The sequence below is a fragment of the Tursiops truncatus genome, chromosome 1, assembly GCF_011762595.2.
Source record: "Tursiops truncatus isolate mTurTru1 chromosome 1, mTurTru1.mat.Y, whole genome shotgun sequence".
NCBI lineage: Eukaryota > Metazoa > Chordata > Mammalia > Artiodactyla > Delphinidae > Tursiops > Tursiops truncatus.
Genome location: NC_047034.1, coordinates 158,201,927 through 158,229,483, shown reverse-complemented (window position 1 = coordinate 158,229,483; position 27,557 = coordinate 158,201,927). Strand labels below are relative to the sequence as shown.

General features: G+C 39.4%; 2 protein-coding genes across 14 annotated transcripts in view; one reads left to right on the top strand and one right to left on the bottom strand.

The window, feature by feature from the left end:
- The window catches only part of ZBTB8OS (zinc finger and BTB domain containing 8 opposite strand), a 97,611-nt gene extending 88,597 nt beyond the window's left edge, over window positions 1-9,014 (bottom strand). For 6 of the 12 annotated variants that reach the window (XR_002176938.3, XR_012326220.1, XM_019938206.3 and 3 more), the window contains exons 1-3: window positions 8,788-8,993; window positions 456-480; window positions 62-183 (exon numbers count right to left, since the gene is read on the bottom strand). Coding sequence is in view for 10 of the 12 variants with exons in the window: in XM_019938206.3 (XP_019793765.1) it covers window positions 62-183; window positions 456-480; window positions 8,788-8,884 (244 nt within the window). In the remaining 2 variants the exon portion in view is untranslated. Of the gene's footprint in view, window positions 1-61; window positions 184-455; window positions 481-8,783 lie in introns of all 12 variants that reach the window. The other 6 variants (XM_073792653.1, XM_073792656.1, XM_073792661.1 and 3 more) reach the window with 6 other exon arrangements.
- Window positions 9,015-9,523: 509 nt separating this feature from the next.
- Window positions 9,524-27,314, top strand: RBBP4 (RB binding protein 4, chromatin remodeling factor). Of its 2 annotated transcripts, none has more exons than XM_004324489.3 (12): window positions 9,524-9,680; window positions 10,241-10,388; window positions 13,381-13,526; window positions 20,105-20,278; window positions 20,622-20,737; window positions 20,851-21,011; window positions 21,108-21,234; window positions 21,648-21,725; window positions 22,411-22,487; window positions 22,894-22,951; window positions 23,039-23,149; window positions 26,321-27,314. In XM_004324489.3, the coding sequence occupies exons 1-12, from the start codon at window positions 9,665-9,667 to the stop codon at window positions 26,384-26,386; spliced, it is 1,278 nt and encodes a 425-aa protein (XP_004324537.1). In that variant the 5' UTR covers window positions 9,524-9,664; the 3' UTR covers window positions 26,387-27,314. The 2 variants fall into 2 exon arrangements, with proteins under 2 accessions (XP_004324537.1, XP_073648744.1); XM_073792643.1 differs by having other exon boundaries at window positions 9,650-9,800.
- Window positions 27,315-27,557: the final 243 nt, after the last annotated feature.

Below are 27,557 nucleotides of genomic sequence, written 5' to 3'. Positions count from 1 at the left end.
TGAATTTACATAGAATACTGAACATCTATAACAATTTCTTCCTTGTGAATAAATTGGTTACCTTGGGTTTCTACTTCTGTTGCTTGGAGGGGCTCCACTGTCCCAGTATCTGTCATATAACCAAACATGGCCATTGCACATTGCTCAAATGCTTCCTCCAGAGTATCTCCCCATGCGTGTAACCTAAAGAAATACATTCATGCCCTGTGTAATATAATCCACTGCAAGGCAGAAAACTTGTGAGGAAAGTCAAAATAAAATTAACATGATAAATACAAAACCAAAGGTCTCAGTTTAATGACACTGAAACCAGATGCTTTTAAACCATCATTTGCATGTCGTAAAGGAACCAAAAGAGGAGGAGAAAAATTAAAACTCGGGACATCAAGATTAAAACATCAGCCTTCCTATGTTAAGCACGTGGTTGCAAAGGCATAAACTCTAGCTATACTCACTGAACATCAGCTGTATGATCCAAATCTGAGGGAGAGAGGAAAAAACACTTATAAGTGACTAAACTTGACTTGCAAATCACAAGAAAATAACTCTAGATCATTACTAAGAACATAATCCTTGAACAGCAAGAAAATGTGGGCTGGCCACACACCTTTCACTAACCATTTACACAAAAGTTAATTGTTCTGTTAAGGGTTATTTTTTACTTTTTAAAAATTTCTTCTAAGCATTCACAGTTATTATTCTGTTAATATTAAATGAACTAATATTAAATAAAAGAATTAATAGTTCCATAATATTAGCATATTGATGCTAAAGGGTTATTTTTTTAAAAGCCTAGATTTATATTTAAATGAATGACAATTTCTGGAAGGCATCACGGCCACGGTCTTCTAGGTGATCTAAAAAGTGTCTAATACATCATAGTTTTTCAATAAACAAATGCCATTCTCTGCCATTAGTTACTTTTCCTCAACAAAACAAATCAGTATCTTTTCTAAATATCTACTTGTGTGAATGACCAAAATTCTAGAAACTACATCATCAAAGATATAAAATTCCAGATTTCATTTCACCTTTTCATGAACAGCTAGCCAAATCCCAAACAAAACAGTTTTTTATTTTTAACAAGAGCCAAGTTTTATATTTGTTGATTTCTTTCATTTGAAGGACTCCTCACCGATATCCTTGACCAATAAAACTGTTTTGGAAAGTAAACTCTACAATATGTATTATGAGCTTTTTCCTGATATTCTCACAGCAACACTAGGAAATAACAACTGCTACTACAGCAAGTTCCCATTGGATCTGTTATCTCAAGATTTCAGAGTCAGGACTTCCCTGGTGGTCCACTAGTTAAGAATCTGCCTTCCAAGGCAAGAGATGTGAGTTCGATCCCTGGTCAGGGAACAAAGATCCCACATGCCAAAGGGCAACTAAGCCCACGCACCACAACTAGAGAAGCCCAAGTGTCACAATGAAGATCCAGTGCAGCCAAAATTTAAAAAATTAACTAATTAAAAAAAAAAAAGATTTTAGAGTCTATCCTTCACTCTTACCTGACTTCCATCAATTCTTCCTGCTTAGAATCATAGAATATTCAGGCTATAACAAAGTCTTAGAGTTCATTGAACAGAATTCCTTCAATTACAAGAAGAAACCTGAAATCCAGAGAGATTGTGCGACTTGTTTAGGACTACACTGCTGATTAGAGTTGGGACTAGAATTGAGATTTTCTGACTCCCAGTTTAGTGCCGTTTACATAACACATCTTGTTCTGGTAACACTCAAGGTTTAAGCTCATCTCTAATTTACTCAGAATATTACTGAGAACTCAATACATTTTAGGCATTAAGAGGCTCAATGATCAGCAGAGATGACAAACAAGTTAAAAGAAAATAACAGGTTTATTAACCCTAGAGAAATGAAAGTATGTGGCCACAAAAGGACATAGAAGGTTCACAGCAATTTTATTCCCCCAAATTAAAAACCCCATATCCATCAAGAGAAAGGATAAACAAACTGAGGAATACAATGCCACACTACTCAGCAATAAAAAAGCATGAATTACTGATACAATGCATTAACAAGAGTCAGGGAGCTCACCTCTTTCCCCTGCTGTCAGTAGTTACTGAATAAAATCCATTCACCACTTTAACATCTAGCTGTGTTTGATACTGAGTGAAGAAGCCAGACAGAAAAGAATCTACTGTGTGATTCCACTTACACAAAACTCTAAAACAAAAGTAAACTGTGGTGATAGACATCAGAGCAGTGCTTGCCTCAAGGTAAGGGGCTAGGGGACTAACTGGAAAGGAGCAAAGGGAACTTTCTAGGTTGACAGAAATGTTCTAGAGCTTGACTCGAGTACTGGTTACACAGATGTTATTTGTTTATCAAAACTCATTGGACTTGGGCTTCCCTGGTGGCGCAGTGGTTGGGAGTCCGCCTGCCGATGCAGGGGACACGGGTTCGGGCCCTGGTCCAGGAAGATCCCACATGCCGCGGAGCAGCTGGGCCTGTGAGCCGTGGCCGCTGAGCCTGCGCGTCCAGAGACTGTGCTCCGCAACGGGAGAGGCCACAACAGTGAGAGGCCCGCGTACCGCAAAAAAAAAAAAAAAACTCACTGGACTTTATACTTAAGATGTGAGCACTTTTATTACATGTAAATTGTACCTCAATTTTTTAAAAGACGGTTTAAAGAGACAATGACAGATTGCTATAGGGCAGTAGTTCTCAAATTTTTTGGTCTCAGGAACCCTTTATTCTCTTAAAAATTACTGAGGACCTAAAGAGCTTTTGTTTATATGGGTTGTATCTGGCAATATTAACCTAGAAATTTTAACTGAAAAAAAATTTTAAGTATGTATTAATTCACTTAAAAATAATAACCCAGGGACTTCCCCGGTGGTGCAGTGGTTAACATTCCACCTGCCAATGCACGCCACAACTATTGAAGCCCATGCGTCCTAGAGCCCCAAGCATCACAACTACTGAGCCCACGTGCCGCAACTACTAAAGCCCGAGTGCTATAGGGCCCACGGCTGCAACTACTGAAGCCCGCGTGCCTGGAGCCCAAGGTCTGCAACAAGAGAAGCCACTGCAATGAGAAGCCCGCGCGCTGCAACAAAGAATAGCCCCCCTCTCGCCGCAACTAGAGAAAGCCCCAGAGCAGCAATGAAGACCCAATGCAGCCAAAAATAATAAATAAATAGATACAAATAATAAGCCCATTTTATTTAACATAAATTATATATTTTTATGAAAAATGACTACATTTTCAAAAAATGTAGTGAGAAGAGTGGCGCTGTTTAGCATTTCTGCAAGTGTTTTTAATGTCTGGCTTTTCAGTGTGCTGCAATCTCACAGATATGCAGGAGGAAAAAGGAGTATTTTAAGAGCTAAAAAAAAATGTGGACTTTCCTGGTGGCACAGTGGTTAAGAATCCGCCTGCCAATCCAGAGGACATGGGTTCGAGCCCTGGTCCAGGAAGATCCCACATGCCGTGGAGCAACTAAGCCCGTGTGCCACAACTACTGAGCCTGCTCTCTAGAGTCTACGAGCCACAACTACTGAAGCCCGTGTGCCTAGAGCCCGTGCTCCACGGCAAGAGAAGCCACCGCAATGAGAAATCCACACACCGCAACAAGGAAGAGCCTCCACTCGCCACAACTAGAGAAAGCCTGCCCGCAGCAATGAAGACCCAATGCAGCCAAAAATAAATACATAAATAAATAAATTTATTTTAAAAATGCATATGGGCAGCACAGCCGGAGTAAGGAAAAAAAATTGTATATAGTCTTCCTTCACCAAAACTAGAAACTGGTGGTTTTTTAAAGGTTAGTTGCAATGCAGAATCTGAGGCTTTAACAATGAATTTTTCGAACTCTGTAACATTAAAATCCATTGCTCTATCTTGTGCTTAGAACAGATCTTATCTATGCCTGATTGTGTAATATCAAGCATTGGTTTTTGGGATAATATCAGTTCATCGATGTTGACACATTCTATAGAATTTTAAAAAATCTATTTGTTAATATCACCTCCAATCTCATCAGAAAAGTCTTTAAGCACTGGGAAACCGTGAAGCTCATGATGGCAGATACAAGTTTTCCAAAATTCTGACTTCACTTGAAAGCTTGAATTTTATCATTATATAATATACATTATCAATATACCAACAAATATTGTTATTTTCCTTGATGTGACAGATTACTTTATTTTCGAGAAGATATTGGAAATACCCAAGTCTGAATAACAATAGTATGTCTTTCAGTCATTCTTTTGAGAAAAAATAGTGTTCCGAGAAAAAAGGCATCTCACAACTCAAACAATCACAGAAGTTCTTTTCCTCAAGGTAAGCATCAATACTTTGAGAAGCAGAAACACTATGCATACTTCCCATTTTGTTACACAGAATATTAAAAAGGTGTGTACTCAATGGTTAATATTTAATAAAATTAATAGTTCTTGCCAAGTCATCAAGGACATTTTTAAGTAAAAACGACTTTTTCTTTTTTTAATTATAAGTACATAGTGGTAAATAATACAATGGCTACCAATACAGTTTGGTGCCACTGCCTCAATTTGTGCCAAGGGGCCAGGACTTTTACCTATTACTGCCTCTGCACCACGAGTGCAAATATCAACACAGTGAAAAGAGCAAGTAACATCTAGTATTATTAAGAAAGTAGTTTTAACTTCACAGATCCTTTGAAAAAGTCTGGGGAAACCTAGGGTTCTAGAGACCACCCACTTTGAAAATTCTATTATAGGAGAGAATAAGAGATAAACTAAGCTAGACTAAGAGGTTCAGGTAAGAATTCCCAAAGGAAACAAGACTTAACACTTTATGTGCCAACAGACTAAGGATGATCTTTATCTATCTGCTCACTCATTTATTGCCAGTTTCCGCTCAGTGTCTGATACACAACAGGTGCTCAATAATGTTGCTGAATGAATATATGAGATGACAATTGAGCTGAGTCTTAAAGGAAAAACAGCGCTACAGGGAGAGCTTGGGGTAGATCTGGGGGTAGTCAGTGGCAAGAAATGAAGCTGGAAGAAACAGACTAATCTCACATTACATCAATGCCAAGGTTCTGTACAAAATGTCGGCAAGTAGAATCCAGAATGACCAAGTGCGATTTATCCCTGGAATGCAAAGATTCAATTCTTAGGAAACAGATTACATCATCTCCATAGATGTAATCATGAGGCATAACATAAAAATTTTTTTTTTTTTTTTCGGTTTTTTGCCTCACTGCAAGGCTTGTGGGATCTTAGTTCCCCGGAAAGGGATTGAACCCCAGCCCGGCAGTGAAAGTACCGAGTCCTAACCACTGGATGGCCAGGGAATTCCCAAACAAAATGTTAACAGGATTTTTGAGCAAACGGTCTTTTCTCAACTATTTCTCAAAAATACACTATTGTTTATTTTTTCTCTCATTCTTTTTTTTTTATAAATTTATTTATTTATTTTTTTGGCTGCGTTGGGTGTTTGTTGCTGCATGTGGGCTTTCTCTAGTTTCAGCGAGTGGGGGCTACTCTTCATTGCAGTGCATGGGCTTCTCATTGCGGTGGCTTCTCTTGTTGCAGAGCATGGGCTCTAGGCATGCGGGCTTCAGTAATTGAGGCACATGCGCTCAGTAGCTGTGGCTCGCAGGCTCAGTAGTTGCAGTGCATGGGCTCAGTAGTTGCGGTGCATGGGCTTACTTGCTCCGCGGCATGTGGAATCTTCCTGGACCAGGGCTTGAACCCATGTCCCCTGCATTGGCAGGCAGATTCTTAATCACTGTGCCACCAGGGAGGCCCTCTTCTCTCATTCCTAATTGCTGCTTTTCACTGAATGTTTTTGTGGTATAATGAAAATATATACTTGGTCTTTGTCCCTGGTTCCTGGAACAGAGCTCTTAAAATCCTGGGAATTTTCTGAGTGACAGGAGTGTCACTCAGGGTTATTCATAAAGAGCCCCTTCTGACCACACTTGAGTCTATGCTAATAAGGTGATTCAGGGTTGGGCCCCTAAGTAGCCTCAGGATGGAGAGAAGATGAAACAAATGATTAAAAGGGGGGAGGGGATACCAACAGTAATTCTTATGGATCTTCACAAGCTGATTTTTATCTACATATAGAGAAAAAAATAAAAACAATAAGAATGGCAGGAAAGGAGCAAGAACTGAGAGGGAGATTGTCCTAGAAGATATTAAAAGATACAATAAAGCCTCAATAATTTAAAATGTGGCACTGGCACATAAAAAGAGAGCTACAACAAAGGAATAGAATAGTAAGTCCAGCTATAGACCTAAATATAGTTAGAGGAATTCTGTATATGATAAAGATGGAATATTTCAATCACAGGGGAAAAGACAGACTGTTGATAAATGATTTTATAGCATCTGGAAAATAATTATCAGATATTGATACTTAATTTCCACCTTACCCTAATCCTAAGGTATTCAAAATTTAAATATATATTTTTTAAAAACCATAAATACTAGAAACATGAACAATCTATAACTATTAGCAAAAATACGGTTCTCATAAATATGAGACAAAAAAAGCCAAACACAAAAGGAATACATACTACATGATTCCCTTTAGATTATGTACAAAAACATGCAAAGCTCATGTATGGTGTTAGTAGTCAGGCTAATGGGAAAAATACGGAGAGAGGAGAAAGGAGCATGAGAGGGTCTTCAGGGATGCTGTAACATTCTGTTTTTTGATCTGGTTACTAGTTATACAGGTGTATCCAGTTTGCAAAAAGTCATTTGTAACATGTGTACTCTTCTATATGTATCTTATACTAAAATATAAGTTTTATTTTGGGGAATTCCCTGGCAGTCCAGTGGTTAGGACTCTGTGCTCTCACTGCCGAGGGCCCAGGTTCAACCCCTGGGCGGGGAACTAAAATCCCACATCCCACAAGCCATGTGGTATGGCCTAAGAAAAAAAAAAGGTTTATTTTCAAATGTACTAGAAGAAAACATGGGAGAATTAATTTACAGTCCCAGAGCGAGCAATGCCTTCTTAAGTATGATATCCCAGTAGCCATAAAAAGGGTTAACAAATTTCACTACATAAAAATAAACTTCTGCACAGTAAAAAAGACCAACAATCCAATAGAAAATATGGGTTAAAAATATGAGTATACACATTCCAGAAGGTAAATACAAATAACTCCAAACATACTAAAATACGTTCAGCCTCACTTATAAGTAAAATGCAATTAGTATAAGATATTTAACAGACTGGAAAAGATCAAAAAGTGTGGTAAAAAAAAAAAAAGTGTGGTAACACAGTAAATTGGTAACAGTGTGAGAAAAGAGGCACAGTCGGGACTTCCCTGGTGGTCCAGTGGTTAAGACTCTGCGCTTCCAATGCAGGGGGCACGGGTTCACTCCCTGGTCGGGGAACTAAGACCACACCTGCCGCGCAGCACAGCGCAGCCAAAAAATAAATAAATTTTAAAAAGTAAAAATAAATTTAAAAATGAATTTAAAAAAAAGAATTCAGCCTTCTTAAAAGGAAAGAAAAAAGACACACACACAATGCTAGCAAGGGTATAAACTGGCACAACCTCAATGGAGAGCAATTTGGCAATAATTGTTGAAGTTTAAAATGCAGATATCAAAAAGATGTCTATATATGTATAACTGGATCACTTGGCTGTACAGCAGAAATTAACACAACATTGTACACCAACTACACTTCAATTTTAAAAAACATTGATAAAATGCAGATACCCTTTGAAAAAGCAATGTAACTTTTGGAAATTTATTCTACAGATACACATGCACATGTGCCAAACAATGGATGCACAGGTATAGCCACTGCTGCATTATTTTTATTGGCAAACGAGTATAAGTATAAACGTCCATCAACTAGAAATTGGTTAAGTAAATTAAGTAAACATACACCTTTGCATGTACACATAAGAAAATGTTAAGGATGGTCGATCTGGATAGCAAGACTAAGGGGCTGGGGATCAGGGCTGAAAGAAAGACTTTCGCTGCATACCTGTTGTATTTTTTGAATTCTAAATCATATATGTGACCTATTAAAAGTAATTTTTAAAAAATTAAGTGAGAGACAGTGAGCTAGGGAGATATGCAGGGTCCAGAAAGTACAGAGCCTAGTATGCTATGGTAAATAGTTGGACTCTATACAGAGGACAATGGGAAATCAATGAAAGAACTTTAAGAAAGGAAATAAGAGCCAGATTTGTGCTCCCCAAACCACATCCACCTTTAGGGACGGCAGCTTAACGTTTATGTACAACTTCAGAGTCTGCACTATACTTTCACATTTATTATTATCTCATTTATCCCTCACATGAAGGAACTGAGTGCAAAGAGGTTATGTGATTTTTTTGCCTAAAGTCACTAAGCTAAAAATGACAAAACCAGGTCTTTTTGCTAACAACACGATACAGGTAAGACACCAATTTAGAAGTCCCCTACTCAAAGCTCTCCGAGTCCTCTACCCTAGGCACACTCTAACTATCCCACAGTTGGAGGGAGATACTTGGGGGCGACAACCCCTCAAACACTTGAAAATACGTTACTTTCAGAATTAATACGGAAGTAAAATTCCCACAAGATAAACGTAATTAGGCATATGCAGAAAAAGTTCAAAAGGCTGTAAATTTGGGAGCCCGGGTTTCCCGACTCTCAGACCAGGAGGCTTTAGCCTTCAGCCTTCCCCAGAGAAGTACATAAAAGCCTACAATAAATGGCAAAACGGGAATGCCTGAGCCACCCTATGGGGCAAAATGGAAGAGGAAGCCGGAAGCCCCCGGCAAGAAGAGAAGTGAGCCACCTACTCACACTCGTACTTCCGATTGACTGGAGGATACTTGGCCTTGATCGCCTTCTGCTTCTCAGTCAAATTGTAATCTCTAACATTTTCCCCTTCCAGCGCCATGATTGCGGCTTGGGCCCCAAACTCAACTTCCGCCCTTCGTCAGCCGGACTTCGGCCCGGACTTACAACTTCCGCCCTAGACTCCGCCCCTTGACACACACCCTTAAAGGGCCAGGACTCCATTCTCGAGGACTTACTTAATCCCCTAAGACTTCCGTCCTAGGTCCCGTCGCTTGGAGATCTTTAAAAGTCCAAGGCCTCATTTTCTGGGTTTGCTTCATCAATAGTTCTAAGAACTAAGGGAACAAATAAATTGGAGGACCTAGGAGCAAGGGACACTTGAATTAGACATCTCGAGGTCTGATAGAAGCCTTTTCTTGCAGCCTCACCCCCAGAGCTGACAACTAGACCCTAAAACATTTTAGACTCCTCATCTAAAGTCCTACTTTGAAGGGATCGCTAGCTTCAAGAAAATGGCTGCACCCAGGAGCGTGCGGACTAAACCTCTCACGTGACCTCGAGAGGCGCAAGCTCACCAACCCCGCGCGCGCGCAATCGAAGGAAGTCGGCTCCCGGCAGTGTGGGGGCAGGGGAGGAGCGCGCGCTTCGACCCCGCGGCAAGCGACTCCGCGCGTCTGGATAGGCTACGAACGCGGCTTCCCCGCCCACATCGCCGCTCGGCGCGCTCCGATTGGCCGGTGTTGGCGCGAAGGTGCGCGAGTCGGCCCTCACTCAGGGGCAGCAGGAAACAATAGAGGCCGCGCGCGCAGAGCGAGCGCCTGCAGCCTCCCCGCCCCTCTCGCAAAGCTCAGCCCGATCCCCCCCGGCTTGCCTGCCCGCCATGGCCGACAAGGAAGGTGAGGGTGCCAGGGCGGCCACAGGAGAGCGGGGGTGCCGGGCTTGCGTAGCGGCCTCGACACGGCCTAACAGTGAGGACAGGCCGGACTCTGCTGAGTGCCGTACCCGCCATCGCAGGCGTGAGGAGAAATCGCCCCGCGGGGAGGGCTAACGGCGCGCCAGCTCCTCGGGAGCGGAGGCCCGGCGCAGCGGCGGGAGGGTGGCGGTGGGGGCCCCGGCGGGTGTTTGGTCCCTCCCCGCGCTCCCTGTCGGTCTACCTGTCTCTCTCCGGGTCCTCTCTGCAGCGCTCGCTACCCGCAGGGGTCGGTGTTCGGCCCTCCTCGCGGGTTCTGTTCTCCTGCCGACGCCGTCGCCCGAACGGCTAACGGCGTCTGGCCGGGATGACCCCAGCAGTTAGGCCCCGTGAAGCTGGAGAGCGGTGTTGGTGCCTGCGCCTCGGGGAGATTTAGACAAACCTCCATTTCAGAATCGGGATTCTGGAGCCGTGCCGGTAGCTTTGAAAGTGTCTACTCGGTTTCCATTTGTGGTCGCTAACTTAAATTTGTTTTTAATGTTTTAGCAGCCTTTGATGACGCAGTAGAAGAACGTGTGATCAATGAAGAATACAAAATATGGAAAAAGAACACTCCTTTTCTTTACGATTTGGTGATGACCCATGCTCTGGAGTGGCCCAGCCTAACTGCACAGTGGCTTCCTGATGTAACCAGGTGATAGGAATCTTTTGAACGTTATTTTGTTGTGTTCTCGGTGTAGATTTCTTGCATCGATTTTCCCTGTTTTTCTTTTCTCCAGTCACCCGTAGCGGGCACGTGATCAGAACCTAGTGGTGACATTTTTTTTCTAGGCCAAAAAAGGCAAAATGTAAAACAACTTTGCAGTTTACTTGATAAGAGAAAACATGTTGTCTTCTTTATCTGATTCTGAATTGAATAGCTGTATTATAACTATAGTTGACCAAACAGTTATGTAAAATTTGTCAGCTTTCAAAAAGTGTTAAGATGAGTCCAGTTCTTTCAACAAAAGAAATTTGAATCTCACAGTCATTGGTAGTAGCTGGTTAATGCAAAGATGAATGTGACATGGTACCTGCCATTCAGAACATTTAGAAATTCTATAAGTGTACTAAGTAAGTAAATTCCTTCAAAACTCAGGTCTTTAGAAGTCAAGGTATTTGCGAATTGCGGTTATTTGGCTACGTTTCAGCTCAACAAGTTTTATATAAATGTTATTAATAACTTAAGAATGAGCCTGCTGCCTTCACATTGGCATTTTTTTAAAAAATGGCAACATCTGTCCTAAGTATGTTAATAAGTACTTAGAAATTTAGAGCTGGAAGCTGGTTTATCATGACCAGGAGTTCCCATATTCAGCTGATCATCAGAATTACTTGAGTTCAGGATAAGTGGAGTCATTTCTGTCAGGAGTTCTCAGTTCAAACCACTTAGGAACTTGCGGCAGGATACTTGAGAATAGTTGAATGGTGATTCCAGATTTACTGTAGACATGTGCTAAATGATACTGGACCAGAGGATCCCAAATATTGGCCACCGCATACCTACTAAGTCATTCTAGAAAATCTTTCCATATAATGTGATTAGCTATGTTTGGAAAGCAGTGAATTAAGACTAAATAACCCAAGGCTGAAATCTGTGCTGTAGTCTTAGTAGCTTTCTACTTTATGAATTGAGGTAAATAAATCTTTCTGCAGTATTAGACATTGGTCCAAATATCCTTCCCCTTTTTTTTTTTTTGTATTCTGCTCGAATAACAATGTCATTTACTTATTTATTTTTTTAGAATGAGGGGTCCTTTAAGCAACTATCTCTAATGTCTACTGTTTACTGTGTGTGTGTTCTTTTTTATTCATATTTTGTTTCTAAACACAAAAAACCATACAATCATAGTTTTGTAATATTCTTCCCTCCCTCACTTGCTCTGAGTCTTTAACTTTCTAAATGCAGGTATCCCCAACTTTATGTTGACAGCCCTCTTATCTTTCCTCTGTTTTTTTCCCATGTGACATGTAGACACCTATTAACTCTGTGCAGAGGAATTTCTGTTGAGTTATCTCCAGATCCAACTTCTGAGCGCTACCTGAATTTTCAGCTGTCTTATCTGGAGTATTTTATTGGCTTTCCCAACATGACATATTTCAAACTGAGTATATTTTTTCCATGGAGGTCCCAACCCAACTTTTTCTATTGTTCCCATTTCTCCTTTTCATAGTTGACTTTGGTTTGACATTTTTTAGGTTTTTCCCCCTTTATCCACTTGACAGTCCATTTATAAGCCCTGATCAATTCTTGTGTAGCATCTTTCCCATCTAGACCATGGGTTCTAGAACTTTAACAGGCATCATAATCAGCTGGAGGGATTGTAAAACAGATTTTTTTTTTTTTTCAATTGACCACGCCTTGCAGCTTGCGGGATCTTAGTTCCCTGACCAGGGATTGAACCTGGGCCATGGCAGTGAAAGCGCTGAGTCCTAACCACTGGACAACCAAGGAATTCCCTGCAGAACAGATTGTTGAGCACCACAAACCATCCCTCCCCCCAAGTTTCAGATTGAGTAGGTCTATAGTGGATCTCAGAATTTGCATGCTGAAGTTCCCAGATGATGTTGATGCTATTGTTCCTGAGACTACGCTTGAAGAACCTCTGCTTTACACTGTTAAATTAATCCTTCTGAGGTAACTCAGATGATGCTATGTCCCTTATAAATTTTCCATGGTTCTTTGTTCCTTACAGTAAAGAGTCCAGAATGCCTTAAGCTGGCATTCAGTACCCTAGAGTCTGACTTTTATCTGCTTTCTAGCCTTCTCTCTCACTTTGTTTTCCCACATTCAAAGTCAGATTTGGACTTCAGTTCTAGTTCTGTTAGTTCGTAGTTGTGATCTTAGGCAAGTTGCTTAATTTTCCCAAACCATCTTTAAATTAGAATAGTACTTCAGAGTGTTGTTATGGTGTTTAAGTGATAATGAGGTATGTGAAATGCTTAACGTGGTGTCTGGCACTTTGTAATCTTCCCTTTGCTTACTTCCCTTAGAATACTGTCTTCCAAAGCCCTTGTCCCCCTCTTCTAGATTATCTCTCATTTTGAGACCTGCTCAGGTAACACTTCTGCTAAGAACGTGTCCTTTATTCCAGAACTAATCTTTCGTATCTAAATTTCCATGTTCTTGGGTACTTTTCATGAATTATAAGTTGACTTGTGTTTAAAATGTTTGTGTATATGACTGTTTAATTGTCCCTGGTTTTTTGAGGATATGGATCACATCTTAATTATCTTTGTGCTTCAGTAGTATTTGAACAGTTAGTTTACCTGATGTTACTTCCTTTTCCTTTTAATGACATTAACCTAATGAAGTAACCTAAAGTGGTAGTATACCCACCAATTGGTTTCTTTCCCTCCAACTCCTTGTAAAGGGTGAGTAGCTAATTCGTATTTTATTCCATCAGACTTTTTCCTCAAAGTAATTGTAAATATTTGGCTAAGTTAATAATTATGAAATTAAGTGTTCTGCGGTCCTTATACTCAGCTCTATGGAAGATATGTGAAAAGTAGGAACTATGGCTCTTAATGACTTCTTCCTCTGAAAACCTGGTTGTAATAGTGCCTTGTGCATACATGTATGTCACTGACTTTGTAGTCTCTCTTAGTGTACTGATTTGAATACTGACCATATATTCCTATTATAGACCAGAAGGGAAAGATTTCAGTATTCATCGACTTGTCCTGGGGACACACACATCAGATGAACAAAACCACCTTGTGATAGCCAGTGTGCAGCTCCCTAACGATGATGCTCAGTTTGATGCTTCACACTACGACAGTGAAAAAGGAGGTAGGAATCTTAAAGGTGAAGGAAAGAATGATATATGGGTTATATTTTTCATATCTCTAAATTATAATAAAGAGTGTGTACAGTTTGATAAAGTAGTCTCTCAAGTTAGGAACAAGATAACTAAGCTTTGGAAAGCCTGATTTTGCAGTATAGATATTAGATGTCAGAAGACATATTTAACACATACTTGGTTCTGTACCTTTTCTGTAAACTTTCTTCAACTAAATTTGGTGGTGGGGAAATTTCTAGAATTGAAAGAAGCAGAAATCCACCATATATTACTGCTACGCATGCTTGCATTCTCAACATGGGAGATACTGCCCCTGCGGGAGTGAAAATTGGTTCTCAGAGGGGTGTGTGTGTGAAAACAATCTTATTCTTTGAACTGTTTAAAGCACAGAAATACATAGCAGGCATAAACAAATACACAGGAATTTCATCAAGGTATCAGAAAAAATGTCCTACAAGGTTCCTTACAGGGGCAATAATGGAAAAAAAAGGTTGAAAAACACTGGCTTAAATTACACTTTCCGGGTTTAAGTGGTATAAATGACTTAACCATGGCATTTGCTATATAGTACATAAAAATTGAGTGTTTAATTATATCCTATTTTTAGGAGATATCCTAAGGGCTTAACTGTTCATGAAATACTTTTTCCCTTTCAGAAGAGATAGAAATGAGTGGGTTTCCTTTATTGTTGTCCTTGAACTCAAATTATTACTGGGAGGTAGAAGATAGGCTCTCAGTATTGAGATTTGTGCCAAAAATGAATGTTTAATGTTTTTTATCTTAGATTTCTCCTGATTAGCAGAATCCATTCTTTTATCTAAGATATTTTGGGTTCCAGTTACTTGCCAGGATTGTAATGTATAGTTACTCTTTTGATCATTCCATATTTAGCTTAGGGTAATATAGAATGCAAAATAAGTCCTTAGGATAAAGGTCAGCAAACATGATTTTGTGTCACTGACCCAAGTGTGTGAACTATAGGATATGGTTACTACAGAGTTATTCTCTAGGTAGGCATCAGTGATTGAGGGGATAAAACACTGAACTTAAGAATCAAGACTGGGACTTCCCTGGCAATCCAGTGGTTAAGGCTTCGCCTTCCAGTGCACGGGGTGCGAGTTTGATCCCTGATCGGGGAGCTAAGATCCCACATGCCTTGCGGCCAAAAAACCAAAACATAAAACAGAAACAATATTGTAACAAGTTCAATAAAGACTTTAAAAGTGGTCCACATCAAAAAAAAAGAATCAGAAGATGGGCTTGAGACCCTGTTGAGCTGCTCACTAGCTGTGTGGTTTGAGGATAAATCATTTAGCCTCTCTGAGCCTGTTTCCTTTTTATTAAATAAATTGTCTTTAAATAGGACTTTTGGTTATTTAGACATAAAGCAAATATTCTGATTGGTAATATAATAAATCATCTTTAATAAAGCAGGGAATTCCCTGCTGGTCCAGTGGTTAGGACTCCATGCTCTCACTGTGGGGGCCCTGGTTGGATCCCTGGTCAGGGAACTAAGATTGGGCAAGCCTGTACAGTGCAGCCAAAAAAAAAAAAAAAAATTGAAGCAAATATAAAATACTGTGAACCCTCCTCCCCCTGTAAATCTATCCCTTATGGATCGCTTTCTGATTGATAGTTTTCTGAATGGTTTATCTATCCCATTTATTGGATCACTCATTCAACAAATATATTAAGTACTTACTGTATGCCAGGCAATTTTTCTTGGTACTGGGAATACAGCATAAAATACAGTTTCCTGGCCTGGTGTATCTTGGACATCTTTCTGTGTGAGCATATGGAGATGTGCCTCCTTTTTGATGGCTGTATACTATACTATAATTAACCATCCCTCAATTAACATTTAAGTGGTTTCCAATCTTTTGGCTTCAAAAACAGTTCTTGTACATGTATCTTGCATAGTTTTGCTGTAGAATGATTAAGTGGAATGTTAATCAAGTGGCAAGAACATTTTCAATTATAATTGGTACTGCTAAGTTGCCCTCCAAAGAAAGATTCACAATTTCACCAATAGCAGATGTATTGATGTCTGTTTCTGCATGCCTTTGCCAACATTGAATGTAATACTACACTCTTTGCTTTTTTTTTTTTTTTTTTTTTTCCTTTAATGGCTGCACCACACTGCTTGCAGGATCTTGGTTCCCTGACCAGGAATCAAACCCGTGCCCTCAGCAGTGAAAGCACAGAGTACTAACCACTGGACTGCCAGGGAATTCCCTACTTGGCTTTTTAAGTTATTCGTAATGTTGGACCTATTTTAAAATATTTGTCTGTCTGTCTCTCTCTTGAGCTGCCTATTTATGTTTTTTGCTCATTTTTTCTTTTGAGTTATCTCTCTATATAAGGTAAGTTATCCCTAACTAATAGGTTATAGGTAATTTTTTCCCTCTTTATTTTATAATTTTGAGTCCTGTTTTGTTTAGAAGCTATGAATTTTAAATTATCCAGCTTTCCTCTGGTGTCCTTCCGATTTTGTCATTCACTGAAAGGCCTTCATTCCAAGATTTTAAAATAGTTAGCTGTTGTTTTCTGGTACTTTTGTGTTTTGACTATTAAAACTTTAATCTTCCTTGTATTTGTTTTGGTTTTAGGGATGAAATAGGAATCTGAGCTTTTTTCTAAGTGGTTAGCAATTTCTTTTAATGCCATTTGCTGACTAATCCATTTTCTTCACTGTTTTTGTTGTAAGTAGAGTTGATTTACAGTATTGTGTTTCAGGTGTTCGGCATAGTGATTCATTAGGTCTGGGGGGTTTTTTTGGATTTTTTTGTATTCCGTTATAGGTTACTACAAGATATTGAGTATACAGTAAATCCTTGTTGCTTATCTATTTTATGTATAGTAGTTTGTATCTATTAATCCCATACTCCTAGTTTATCCCCCCAACCCCTCCCCTTTGGTAGCCATCAGTTTGTTTTCTATGTCTGTGAGTCTGTTTCTGTTTTGTATATAGATTCATTTGTATTCTTTTTTAGATTCCTCATATAAGTCTTCCCTGGCTTTTGAAATGGCATCTTTTAACATACACTCCAGTCTTTCTGGTAACTGAATTTTTTGAGTGGCATCAAACCAATTTACTTTTATGTTCTGATGATACCTTTATCCCCCTTACTAATAATAATAGAGGAACTATGAAAAATACCAGTAATATGTATGATACATTTGTATGACTGTATTTCGCCCTATTTAATCCTCACAAGGAAACCGATGCTTACAGTTGTTTTGTAACTTGCCCAAAGGTTACATAGCATATCAGCTCCCATTCCTTCCTTTTCTCTTACTTTTACCTCTCCTTTGTCCTTCACATCACCCTCGGATGACTGAACAAGCTTGGTGCTTGAAGCGGGGCAGGTGCTCTCCATGTGGTCTCAACAGTGCTGGAAGTAGATATACTAATATCTCTTAAAGCTTCTTGGGTTGTTGTTAGATAGATAGCTTCCTAGTCCCTCCTTGCTCTCAGATGAAATGTCCTGGACTCTCAGATTGAACTATTGTAATTGATTACCTTCTACTTGACCCCATTTGGTTTGAGGTACTTGGTGGCAGACAGCTTCAAAAGATCATTAAACTTTCAAAGAGAAAGAACTAAAAACTGGCTTAGGCTTGTTTTGACATTAAAAAGAATGTGTGTGTTTATATTAGATTCAGCCAGGCTATGGTCACATTTTAAGCCTGAAAATAGATTCGGTTTAAAAGTTTACTTCAGACTCTGTTACCAAGATCTTCAAATATCAACAGATTTATTTTTAGCAACTTATTTGGGGAATGGGTTGGGGGGGGGCGTTTGTTTTTGTTTTTAAGTAATCTTTAGTCTTTTGCCTCAATATATAATAAACTATTACTAAATCATGATGAAATAATGGAATATTTGACTCAAGACGTTACAACTTATTCTTCTTAGTTTCAAAATGTTTATGGACTCAAAAAAACGGTACGGTGGTAGAAATTAGAATGCCGGTTATCTAGTTTGTCAGGCAGCATTGGTTGGGAGGGACACAGTGGTACCTTGTGGGAGGATAAGAGAGGGCTGAAGATGTTCCGTATTTTTATCTGTGTGGTAGTTCCCCGGATATATGCATATGTAAAAATTCATCAGGCTAGACACTTTTACTATATTGTTGTGTCTCAGTCTTTTTTTTTTTTTCAAAAGCATTGACTAATTTAATCCTCACATCCACGGTGACATTGGTACTTTTCTTTTTAATTAATTTATTTATTTTTGCTGTGTTGGGTCTTCGTTTCTGTGCGAGGGCTTTCTCTAGTTGTGGCAAGCGGGGGCCACTCTTCATCGCGGTGCGCGGGCCTCTCACTATCGCGGCCTCTCTTGCGGAGCACAGGCTCCAGACGCACAGGCTCAGTAGTTGTGGCTCATGGGCCTAGTTGCCCCGCGGCATGTGGGATCCTCCCAGACCAGGGCTCGAACCTGTGTCCCCTGCATTAGCAGGCAGATTCTCAACCACTGCGCCACCAGGGAAGCCCCAGTCTCAGTCTTTTTAAATGGTATTTTATATGGAGAGAAGCAAACAAAATGGCAACATAGTTAGACCTTTATAGTCATTCAAATTATTGTACATTTCTACCTCAGTCTTTCTTTCCTACATCAGATTTGGCCTTTTGCGTATCACCTTCAACTTGGGGAATCTATTTGTTAAATAGATAAATCCTCATCTTCATAAATCTCAATTGTGAATCCTCTAAGCTGATTTCTTATTACTGTACTTCAACTACATTTGGGGGGGGGCCTCTGATTAGAAGTATATAGCTGATACTGAAATAACCCACATTATATAACAATTACCCCTTGCTCTGTGGGCTCCATGCCAGCTATTGCTCTTTCCTTGTTGGTATCTCTTTTCTGGCAATTATTCTTTTCTGTCATAGTCATCTATAATTGTGTGCTTATCTTATCTCCCTGTGTTTGGACTAAAAGTTCTTTGAGATCACATATCCTAATCATGCCTTCTATTTTTACAATGTAGATGCTTGTGGTCTAGAATTCTGGGGGGGAAATTGTTTAATGTGTTTGGGGTTTTTTCTCTTTTAGAGTCTATTTTGAACTGTTTCTAGGTTTTTAGCTTGTTTAAACCACTGCTTTTCAACTTATAAAGTTATTTTGAGGTTGAAAGTTATCTGCTAATTATATTACCCGACTATGTCTCTGCTTTTTGAAAAGATTTTTGTCCTTCAGAGTGTCATTTTCATCTACAAGTTACTTTCATAACTTTGTTTTATGGGTAAGGTGTTTGAGGTTCACAGAAATTGAAGGCCTTCACCAAAACCACCAAGATAGTAAGTGGCAGAGTCAGTTATGCCATGGCCTGACTGTTACTCAGGTACCTTATCATGCTGCCTTCTGTAATTCTTTGGCTACTTATTAACTACCTTTGTTTAAATATTGCTTTGCCAGGATTTACATAATCACAAATTATATTGTTATACATTTTATAATGGTACTTGGGAGAATTCTGTAAGTGCATACAGTAGTCAAATATGAATAAAAAATGTTTTTGTCTAGCCCTTGCCTACTTGGTTTATTTCAACCAAGGACTCTGGTTGGCAAGTGTAAGTGGGAGGTCAGGAAAGTGGAACCAGCTGTTGTGGCTCTGTTTTTCTTCACTGGTGTGAGGAAAGATGTGACGGTATTTCAGAAAGGTCATCCCAAACTAGAGTTTCAAATAAATAGTAAAAGGGACTCTTTAGTACCTAGCACACTGTGTACTTAATATTCATTAAAACAGTAACTTTGATTTTATTTATTGAGCACATTTTTTTTGATAGTTTAAGTGAGGCTTGAAAGCCACTTAGTGAGAATTTTTGAAGTGGAGTCAATAGTGTTCCTTACTTTTAGATAGTAATGTAATACTTATTAGGTATATTATTACCTAAATCATTGCAGGTATAGCTGAAAGAGTACCAGGCTAGGGATCAGAAAAATAGGGATTCAGTTTAGGTTCTGCCATAGTCAAGTCACCATAAACAAATTAATGTAGGTCCTCTGAGCTTCTCTTTTCTTGTGTAAAATTTTTATTTACTTATTTTTTATTTTTGGCTGCGTTGGGTCTTTGTTGCTGCGCGCGGGCTTTCTCTAGTTGCGGCAAGCGGGGACTACTCTTCGTTGCAGTGCGCAGGCTTTTCACTGCTGTGGCTTCTCTTGTTGCGGAGCGCGGGCTCTAGGCTCGCGGGCTCTAGAGCGCAGGCTCAGTAGTTGTGGCGCACAGGCTTAGTTGCTCCGCGGCATGTGGGATCTTCCTGGCCCAGGGCTCGAACCCGTGTCCCCTGCATTGGCAGGCGGATTCTTAACCACTGCGTCACCAGGGAAGCCCTCGTGTAAAATTTTTGGAGATAATAACTCTTCCCTACGCTGTAGGGTTATGCTAAGAATCAAATGAAATAAGGAATGTGAACGCACTTTATACTGCTAACAAATTTTTAGATCGCTTCTAGTATTACACCAGTTCGTTGATTAAAAGCCTTGCCTGTGTCATACTTTGAGTGACATAGAGTAGCTCTTGCTTTGTCCTCATTTGCAGTTAATTTATTGTATTTACAGAATTTGGAGGTTTTGGCTCGGTTAGTGGAAAAATTGAAATAGAAATCAAGATCAACCATGAAGGAGAAGTGAACAGGGCACGCTATATGCCCCAGAACCCTTGCATCATTGCCACAAAGACTCCATCCAGTGATGTTCTTGTTTTTGACTATACGAAACATCCTTCTAAACCAGGTACTTGCCCTCTTCGATTCAAATACAAATGATGAGTCACTGTGGGGATACATTGCTTCTCTCAATTTTAATTGCTTGTTATTCTTTGTATAACTTAACATCTTATATTTGTATTGATATGTGTGGGTACTCTTCCTTCATCCTTCTTCCCTACATGGGGAAAAAATGCTTTTTTACATAGGATAGAATCTGCAGCTCTTAAGCATTATCTGTTTGGTCATAATGGGTCTGTATGTCTCATAAAAAGTAAGAGCTTTAGACCTCTTGAAAAAAATTCCATTATACTTAGTAGATCCAAAGAGGAGGTGGACTGGATAGTCTTGATGTGTCTGTTACTTTGTAGACCCTTCTGGAGAGTGCAACCCAGACTTGCGTCTCCGTGGACATCAGAAGGAAGGCTACGGGCTTTCTTGGAACCCAAATCTCAGTGGGCACTTACTTAGTGCTTCAGATGACCATGTGCGTATCCTTTACATTTTGAAGCAAATCTGGGCTAGTTATATCAGTTTTTTTCCTCTGGGGTGTGTCAGGAAGTGAGACCCTTTTATATAATAGTTAATTTTTCATTTAAGACTATCTGCCTATGGGACATCAGTGCTGTTCCAAAGGAAGGAAAAGTTGTGGATGCGAAGACCATCTTTACAGGGCATACAGCAGTAGTAGAAGACGTCTCCTGGCATCTGCTCCATGAGTCTCTGTTTGGGTCAGTTGCTGATGATCAGAAACTTATGATGTGAGTAGAATCCATTTTTTTCTCAATATATTATCTAAGTTTTATATTTAGTTACCCATTTCAAGCATTTTTCCTGTTTTTTCTCTTTTACTAAAGCTGGGATACTCGTTCAAACAATACTTCCAAACCGAGCCACTCAGTTGATGCTCACACTGCTGAAGTGAACTGCCTTTCTTTCAATCCTTATAGTGAGTTCATTCTTGCCACAGGATCAGCTGACAAGGTCAGTGTGATTTATTCTACAAGAAAACAGGGTGGATTTCTCTGGCTTCTTTTGTTGTTAGTATTTATTTATTTGGCTGTGTCGGGTCTTAGTTGTGGCATGCAGAATCTTTCGTTGTGGCGCGCGGGTTTTCTCTTCTCCAGTTGTGGTGCATGGCTCTCTAGTTGAGGTGTGTGAGCTCAGTAGTTGCGCTGCACGGGCCTACTTACCCTGCGGCGTGTGGGATCTTAGTTCCCCGACCCGGGAATCAAACCCGTGTCCCCTGCATTGGAAGGCGGATTCTTTACCACTGGACCACCAGGGAAGTCCCTCTCTGGCTTCTTTTGAATGCACAGAGATCTTTTAGTTATGGATTTTCTTTTTCTCGATAAAAAAATTTTATTGATTGTACTTGCTTTCATTTTTGTATGTAGACTGTTGCCTTGTGGGATCTGAGAAATCTGAAACTTAAGTTGCATTCCTTTGAATCACATAAGGATGAAATATTCCAGGTGAGAGAAACTAATGCTCCTCCCCCCACCCCAAGGGAAACCTGAATGTGGGAGTGGGCACACTTGTGCCTTATCCCATTGCTATAAGAATAAAAATCATCTTTATGCCTATGCTGATCTCTGTATGAATTGGGATTGTTTTCCCTCCATTGTTTCTATATTAAACTTAGTGCCTGATTATTTTATCTGCCTTGTTCCTGACGCTTGTCTCTTCCCTTATTTCCACTCCTTTATCCTTTATAACTTGCTGTATCTGTTAATTTCACAGTTCATTCGTAAAGTACTGACTCCATGTTTTCTGCCTCATCCGTTTAATTAAGCTCCATATGCAAAGCCCTCTGACTCAGTTCAAGAAATAATTGTTACATTATGTTGGAAGCTTAATGCAAGGGCACTGTGAGGAGTACATTATAGTCTTTGCAGTCCTATGTGTAATACTGAATTCATTATAAGTACTTGGGTAAATAATTACTTTGTGTGTGATCTGTACTTTAGTTCTTAGGTCAGCACTGGATGACATTTGGCTAGAAGCTGGAATTAGACAATAAGAATAAATGAGATCTTCAAAAATATGAAATAGAACAAGAGCTGATATCCTGGGTCTAGTAATGGGTTAAATTGTTAAATATAATCTTAGATTTTTTCCCCTCAATTTTCTAATTGATGGCTTTTTTCTTATGTATAGGTTCAGTGGTCACCTCACAATGAGACTATTTTGGCTTCCAGTGGTACTGATCGCAGACTGAATGTCTGGGATTTAAGGTAAGTCTTGTTAATTATTACTCTTTGTGGAGTTATTTTCTTACACTTCCAGAATTACTCAAGGTAAATCTGTTTTAACTTTTTTTTAAATTTATTTATTTTTGGCTGCATTGGGTCTTCGTTGCTGTGCATGGGCTTCCTCTAGTTGCGGCGAGTGAGGGCTACTCTTCGTTGTGGTGCGCGGGCTTCTCATTGCGGTGGCTTCTCTTGTTGTGGAGTGAGGGCTTCAGTAGTTGCAGCACGTGGGCTCAGTAGTTGTGGCTCGTGGGCTTAGTTGCTCCGCGGCATGTGGGATCTTCCTGGACCAGGGATTGAACCCGTGTCCCCTGCATTGGCAGGCGGATTCTTAACCACTGCGCCACCAGGGAAGTCCCTGTTTTAACTTCTAAAAATCTTTTTGTGCTAGTAAAATTGGAGAGGAACAATCCCCAGAAGATGCAGAAGATGGGCCACCAGAATTGTTGGTATGTTACAGATGTTGAGCAGAACTGAAATAGTTTGTGATTTATTGTCCTCTGTCTGCTTTTCATCTGTTTTCCTTCCTCTTTCAGTTTATTCATGGTGGTCACACTGCCAAGATATCTGATTTCTCCTGGAATCCCAATGAACCTTGGGTGATTTGTTCTGTATCAGAAGACAATATCATGCAAGTTTGGCAAATGGTAAGTGTTTCTTTATTTGGGCGAGTTTAGATAAATGAGACCTAGTATCACTTCATATTTATATACTCCATCAGTACAACTGGCAACTCTGTTCAGTTTACTCCCGAGTGTGACTTGCCTGCACATTATCATTTTCAGCTGCCTACCCTTTAACTTTATCAAGTTGTCTCACTGGTATCTCGAACTCAACTAAACAAAACTAATCTTTTCTTTTCTCCTTCCTTTCCTTACTCCCCTTACCTCCTGACTTTTTGTTTTCTATATGGCTTCAGTGTCTCCCCAGCTCACTAGATCTGAAAACTCAGGTCTTCCTCTATTGTCTATTCACCTCTAGGTGCGGTTCACTTATCAGATTTTATATTGTTGATCTCTGCAATGCTTCTCCTGTCTTTACTCATCTTACAAACAGATATAACCAACTTTCCTGTTTGTATTCCACACCTAGTTTTTTGGTCAGGTTCTCATTACTACTTGCTGGGCTATTGCAGTAACCTCCTAATTGTTGGCTTGCCTCCTGTTTTTCCCTCTTTGCTAGCAGTCGAATCTTTAGGAATGATCATTCCCTTGAAATTACTTATGAACATGCCTAGCACAGTTCCTACTGCAAAGTCACAGCATCAAAGAGTACCATTTCTTCATGAAACTTACCTAGATGTCAAAAACATTCCCTGCCTTTATACCCCAATTGAAGGTGATCACCCTTCTTTGAATTTTCAGAGCACTTGAAATTTAATAAAAGCAACTGTAATGTCTGATATATAGCAATACAGGAAACAGTTGCCTTCTGGAGATGGATGGTGGTGATAGCTGCACACAGTGTGAATGGACTTAATGCCACTGAACTGTACAGTTAAAAATGGTTATGATGGTAAATTTTGTTATGTGTCTTTTACCACAATTTACAAAACAACTGCATGACTTTTAAGTGACAGTAGCCTAATAAATGAAAATAATTCAAAAGAAACTTTTGGTGTCTCAGAGTAGATCTAGAGCCAGGAAGAAGCTCCAGAGGTGAGTGTTTGGCTCAACATGAGGAAAAAAGTTTTTGATATTCATAACTTTCTTACGGAATAACCCTATTAATCAAAAATAAAGAAATAAAATGGGAGTATTTGTGGCGTATGAGATTAACACATTATATACTGGATCAATACTTCGGAATATTATGTATCAGAATGAAGTATACTTAGTTTTATAAGCTATTCATGATATGCTAATAAGTAGGAAAAAAGCAAATTATAGAACAGCATGATAGAATCCCTCTTATTAAAATTTGGGTATCTAGTCTTATGTTTAATTATATGTAACTATTTAATAGAAGGCTATTTGCCAAAATGTGGTTGGTATGTTTAGAGAATTCTTGTTTTCTTCTTTATACCTTTCTGTATTATAATTTTTTATAATAAGGATTTGTTTCATGTATTAACAGAAAATCCACTTTATCCTTTTCCTTGTAACACACCCACACAAAATTAATATAAAAAATTAGAGTTCTAACAAGAAAGTGAAATGGGCTGCCTTAGATAGTCTGTCAGTGAAAGGTATTTTAGTGGTTGTCATGGGAATGTTGTAGGAGATTAAGCTACATCACCTTCAAGGCCATCACCTCCAGTCCAGGTTGTTACTTTACTCCGTTTGGGGGAGGGTTTTTGTTTTGCTTTGTTTTTAAGAATTATTGTGATATAATGAGTAGTAAGCATTTGGTCTTTGTCCAGGTTCCTGGCACAGAGTTCCTAAAACCCTTGGGATTTCCTGAGTGGTAGGAGTCTCTATTGCTATTTATAAGTAGCTGCTTTTGGCCTCACCTGAGTTTAGGCTAAGGAGGTAACTTAAGGGGGCCCCTATAAAAACTCTTGGGAAAGCTCCATAAAAAGCTTTTGATTTCATGAGCTTCTGGGTTGGTGAATATATCAATGCCACCAGAAAGGGTGTGGAAGCTCTGTGCTCCATCCCCACCTTGCCCTGTGCATCTCTTCCATTTGGCCATTCCTGAGTTATACTCTTTATAATAAACCAGTAGAGCACTTTCCTGAGTTCTGTGAATCATTCCAGCAAATCATCAAACCTGGGGGGTGGGGGTGGCTGTGAGAAAATTTATAGCCAAGTTGGGCAGGAGTACTTGGGTAGCCTGGGCACTCAGGGCTTGACACTGGCCTCTGCTGAAGTGAGGGTAGTCTTGTGGGGTTGAGCCCTTGGTCACAGTGCTACCTCCAGGTGGTCAACATCAGGATTGAACTGAGTTGTTGGACACCCCATTGGTGTCAGGGGAGAAGATACCACACTTTTGTTGTCAGACTACTCACATAATTGTATACATTGTTTGTCCCTGTAGTCAGATTGAAAGCTAAGACTATCCCATCCTCTGTAGCACCTACCCTAGTGATACTAAGTGCATAGTAGATACTAAGAACAGTAAGTTTTGCCCAAGTGAAAGTGGTATCTGTGTTTAAGATGCTTTTGGATATGGGTATTTCATCAAGTCGTACAAGTAGAGTTTATTTTATGCAAGAACAGTTTCTCTTTTTAAAATATTTATAAATTGAGATTTAGAACATGGGTTTTGCAGTACAGTCACAGAATTGTGCAACCATCACTACAGTCAGTTACCCCAGAAAGAAACCCCACACCCAGTAGCCATCCCTCCCATTTGCCTCCAGTCCACCCAGTACTAGGCAACCATTAATCTACTTTCTGTATGGATTTGCCTATTCTGCACATTTAATATAAATGAAATCATACAATATGTAACTGACTTTTTTTATTGCCAAATAATACTCCATTGTATGGACGTATCATTTTATTTGTCCATTTATCAGTTGATGGACATTTGTGTTGTTTTTACTTTTTGACTGTTACGAATAATTGTCTGATTAAAAGACTCAAGGTTGATTATCAAGACAAATGGTAACCATACTTCAGTTTTTAGGGACTATCCTAATCCGGGGGGTTGGCCTGTGGCCAGCTGCCTGTTTTATTTGGCATGCAACTATACTTACCCATTTGCAGGTTGTCTGTGGCTACTTTCATCCAACAACTGCAGAGTTGAATAGTTAAAACAGAGTATATGCCCCACAGTCTGTCTCCCTGGCCTCGTCTATTTGAAACTTTAACTTCAAGAAGTAACTTTCATGTTTACTCAATATCCTTTTCTCTTTTTCTTGTTTTTGGCAGGCAGAGAACATTTATAATGACGAAGACCCTGAAGGAAGCGTGGATCCAGAAGGACAAGGATCCTAGAGAATGTCTGCACTTCTTGTGATTTTAGACTCCCCTTTTCTTCTCAACCCTGAGATTGATTTAACACTGGTTTTGAGACACAGACTTTGGTTATCCCTCTATAATAAGTTCTATCAACAATGTTATTAGTCCAAACAGAAGGTGTTTTCTAAATATTAACTGGGGGCTTCTTGATTCAGGAAAGCCACAGACTTATATTTAAATTTTCTTCAGGAATTTTCTAGTAACAGAGGTCTAAAGTAGCCACAAAAAGGGGAATATTGTGAGTGGTTATTTTTCTTCTTATGCTATATCCCCAAGTTTTTCTGACTCGTTTAAGTAAATGCTAGAGTGAGTAAGAAATAGAGCCAAGTGAGGTAGGTGTCTGAGCCATGAAGTATAAATACTACAAGATGTCATTTTTATTCAGGAAATAGGGGAGATTCAAGTCATATAAATTCCTGCTCTAAAATCTTCACACGGAACTTGACAGGATACACATTTTCTTACACAGACCAGTCTCCTCTCAGTTTCTTCAGTTAAGTCAAAACAATGTGTTCCTCTTTCCCCATATATTTTTGCTTGTTAGTGTATTTCTTGAGCTGTTTTCATATTATTTCTTTCCTTTCTGTGAAATGGTTTAAAAAAAAAAAAAAACTTGGGACCACCAAGTTGTAAAGATGTATGTTTTTACCTGACAGTTATACCACAGGTAGACTGTCCAGTTAAATTGAGAAGAGCGAATCAATAGCTTGTATTTGTTTTTAAAATTAAATTAATCCTGGATAAGAGTTGCTTTTTTTTTTTTTTTTTTTTTAAAGGAGTTAGTCCTTGACCACTAGTTTGATACCATCTCTATTTTGGGTGACCTGTTTCACCAGCAGGCCTGTTACTCTCCATGACTAACTGTGTAAGTGCTTATAATGGAATAAATTGCTTTTCTACATAATCCCACGCTGATGGGTTTTATTTAATATATAATATCCATCAAATACCAGTCTCTGGCGTCTAGAAGAGTTGTTCAGGTGACAGTTATTTTCTATGGTCTTTGACTACCAAGAGCAGAATTAAATATAATAGACCCAGAGGTATAGCAAAGAGCTTTACTCCTTCCCGGGGGAAGTGAAAGACATAAAATGCTGAATCAGAGGTACACAGATTAGTCTTTGATAAAATAACATCTTTTTGAAGT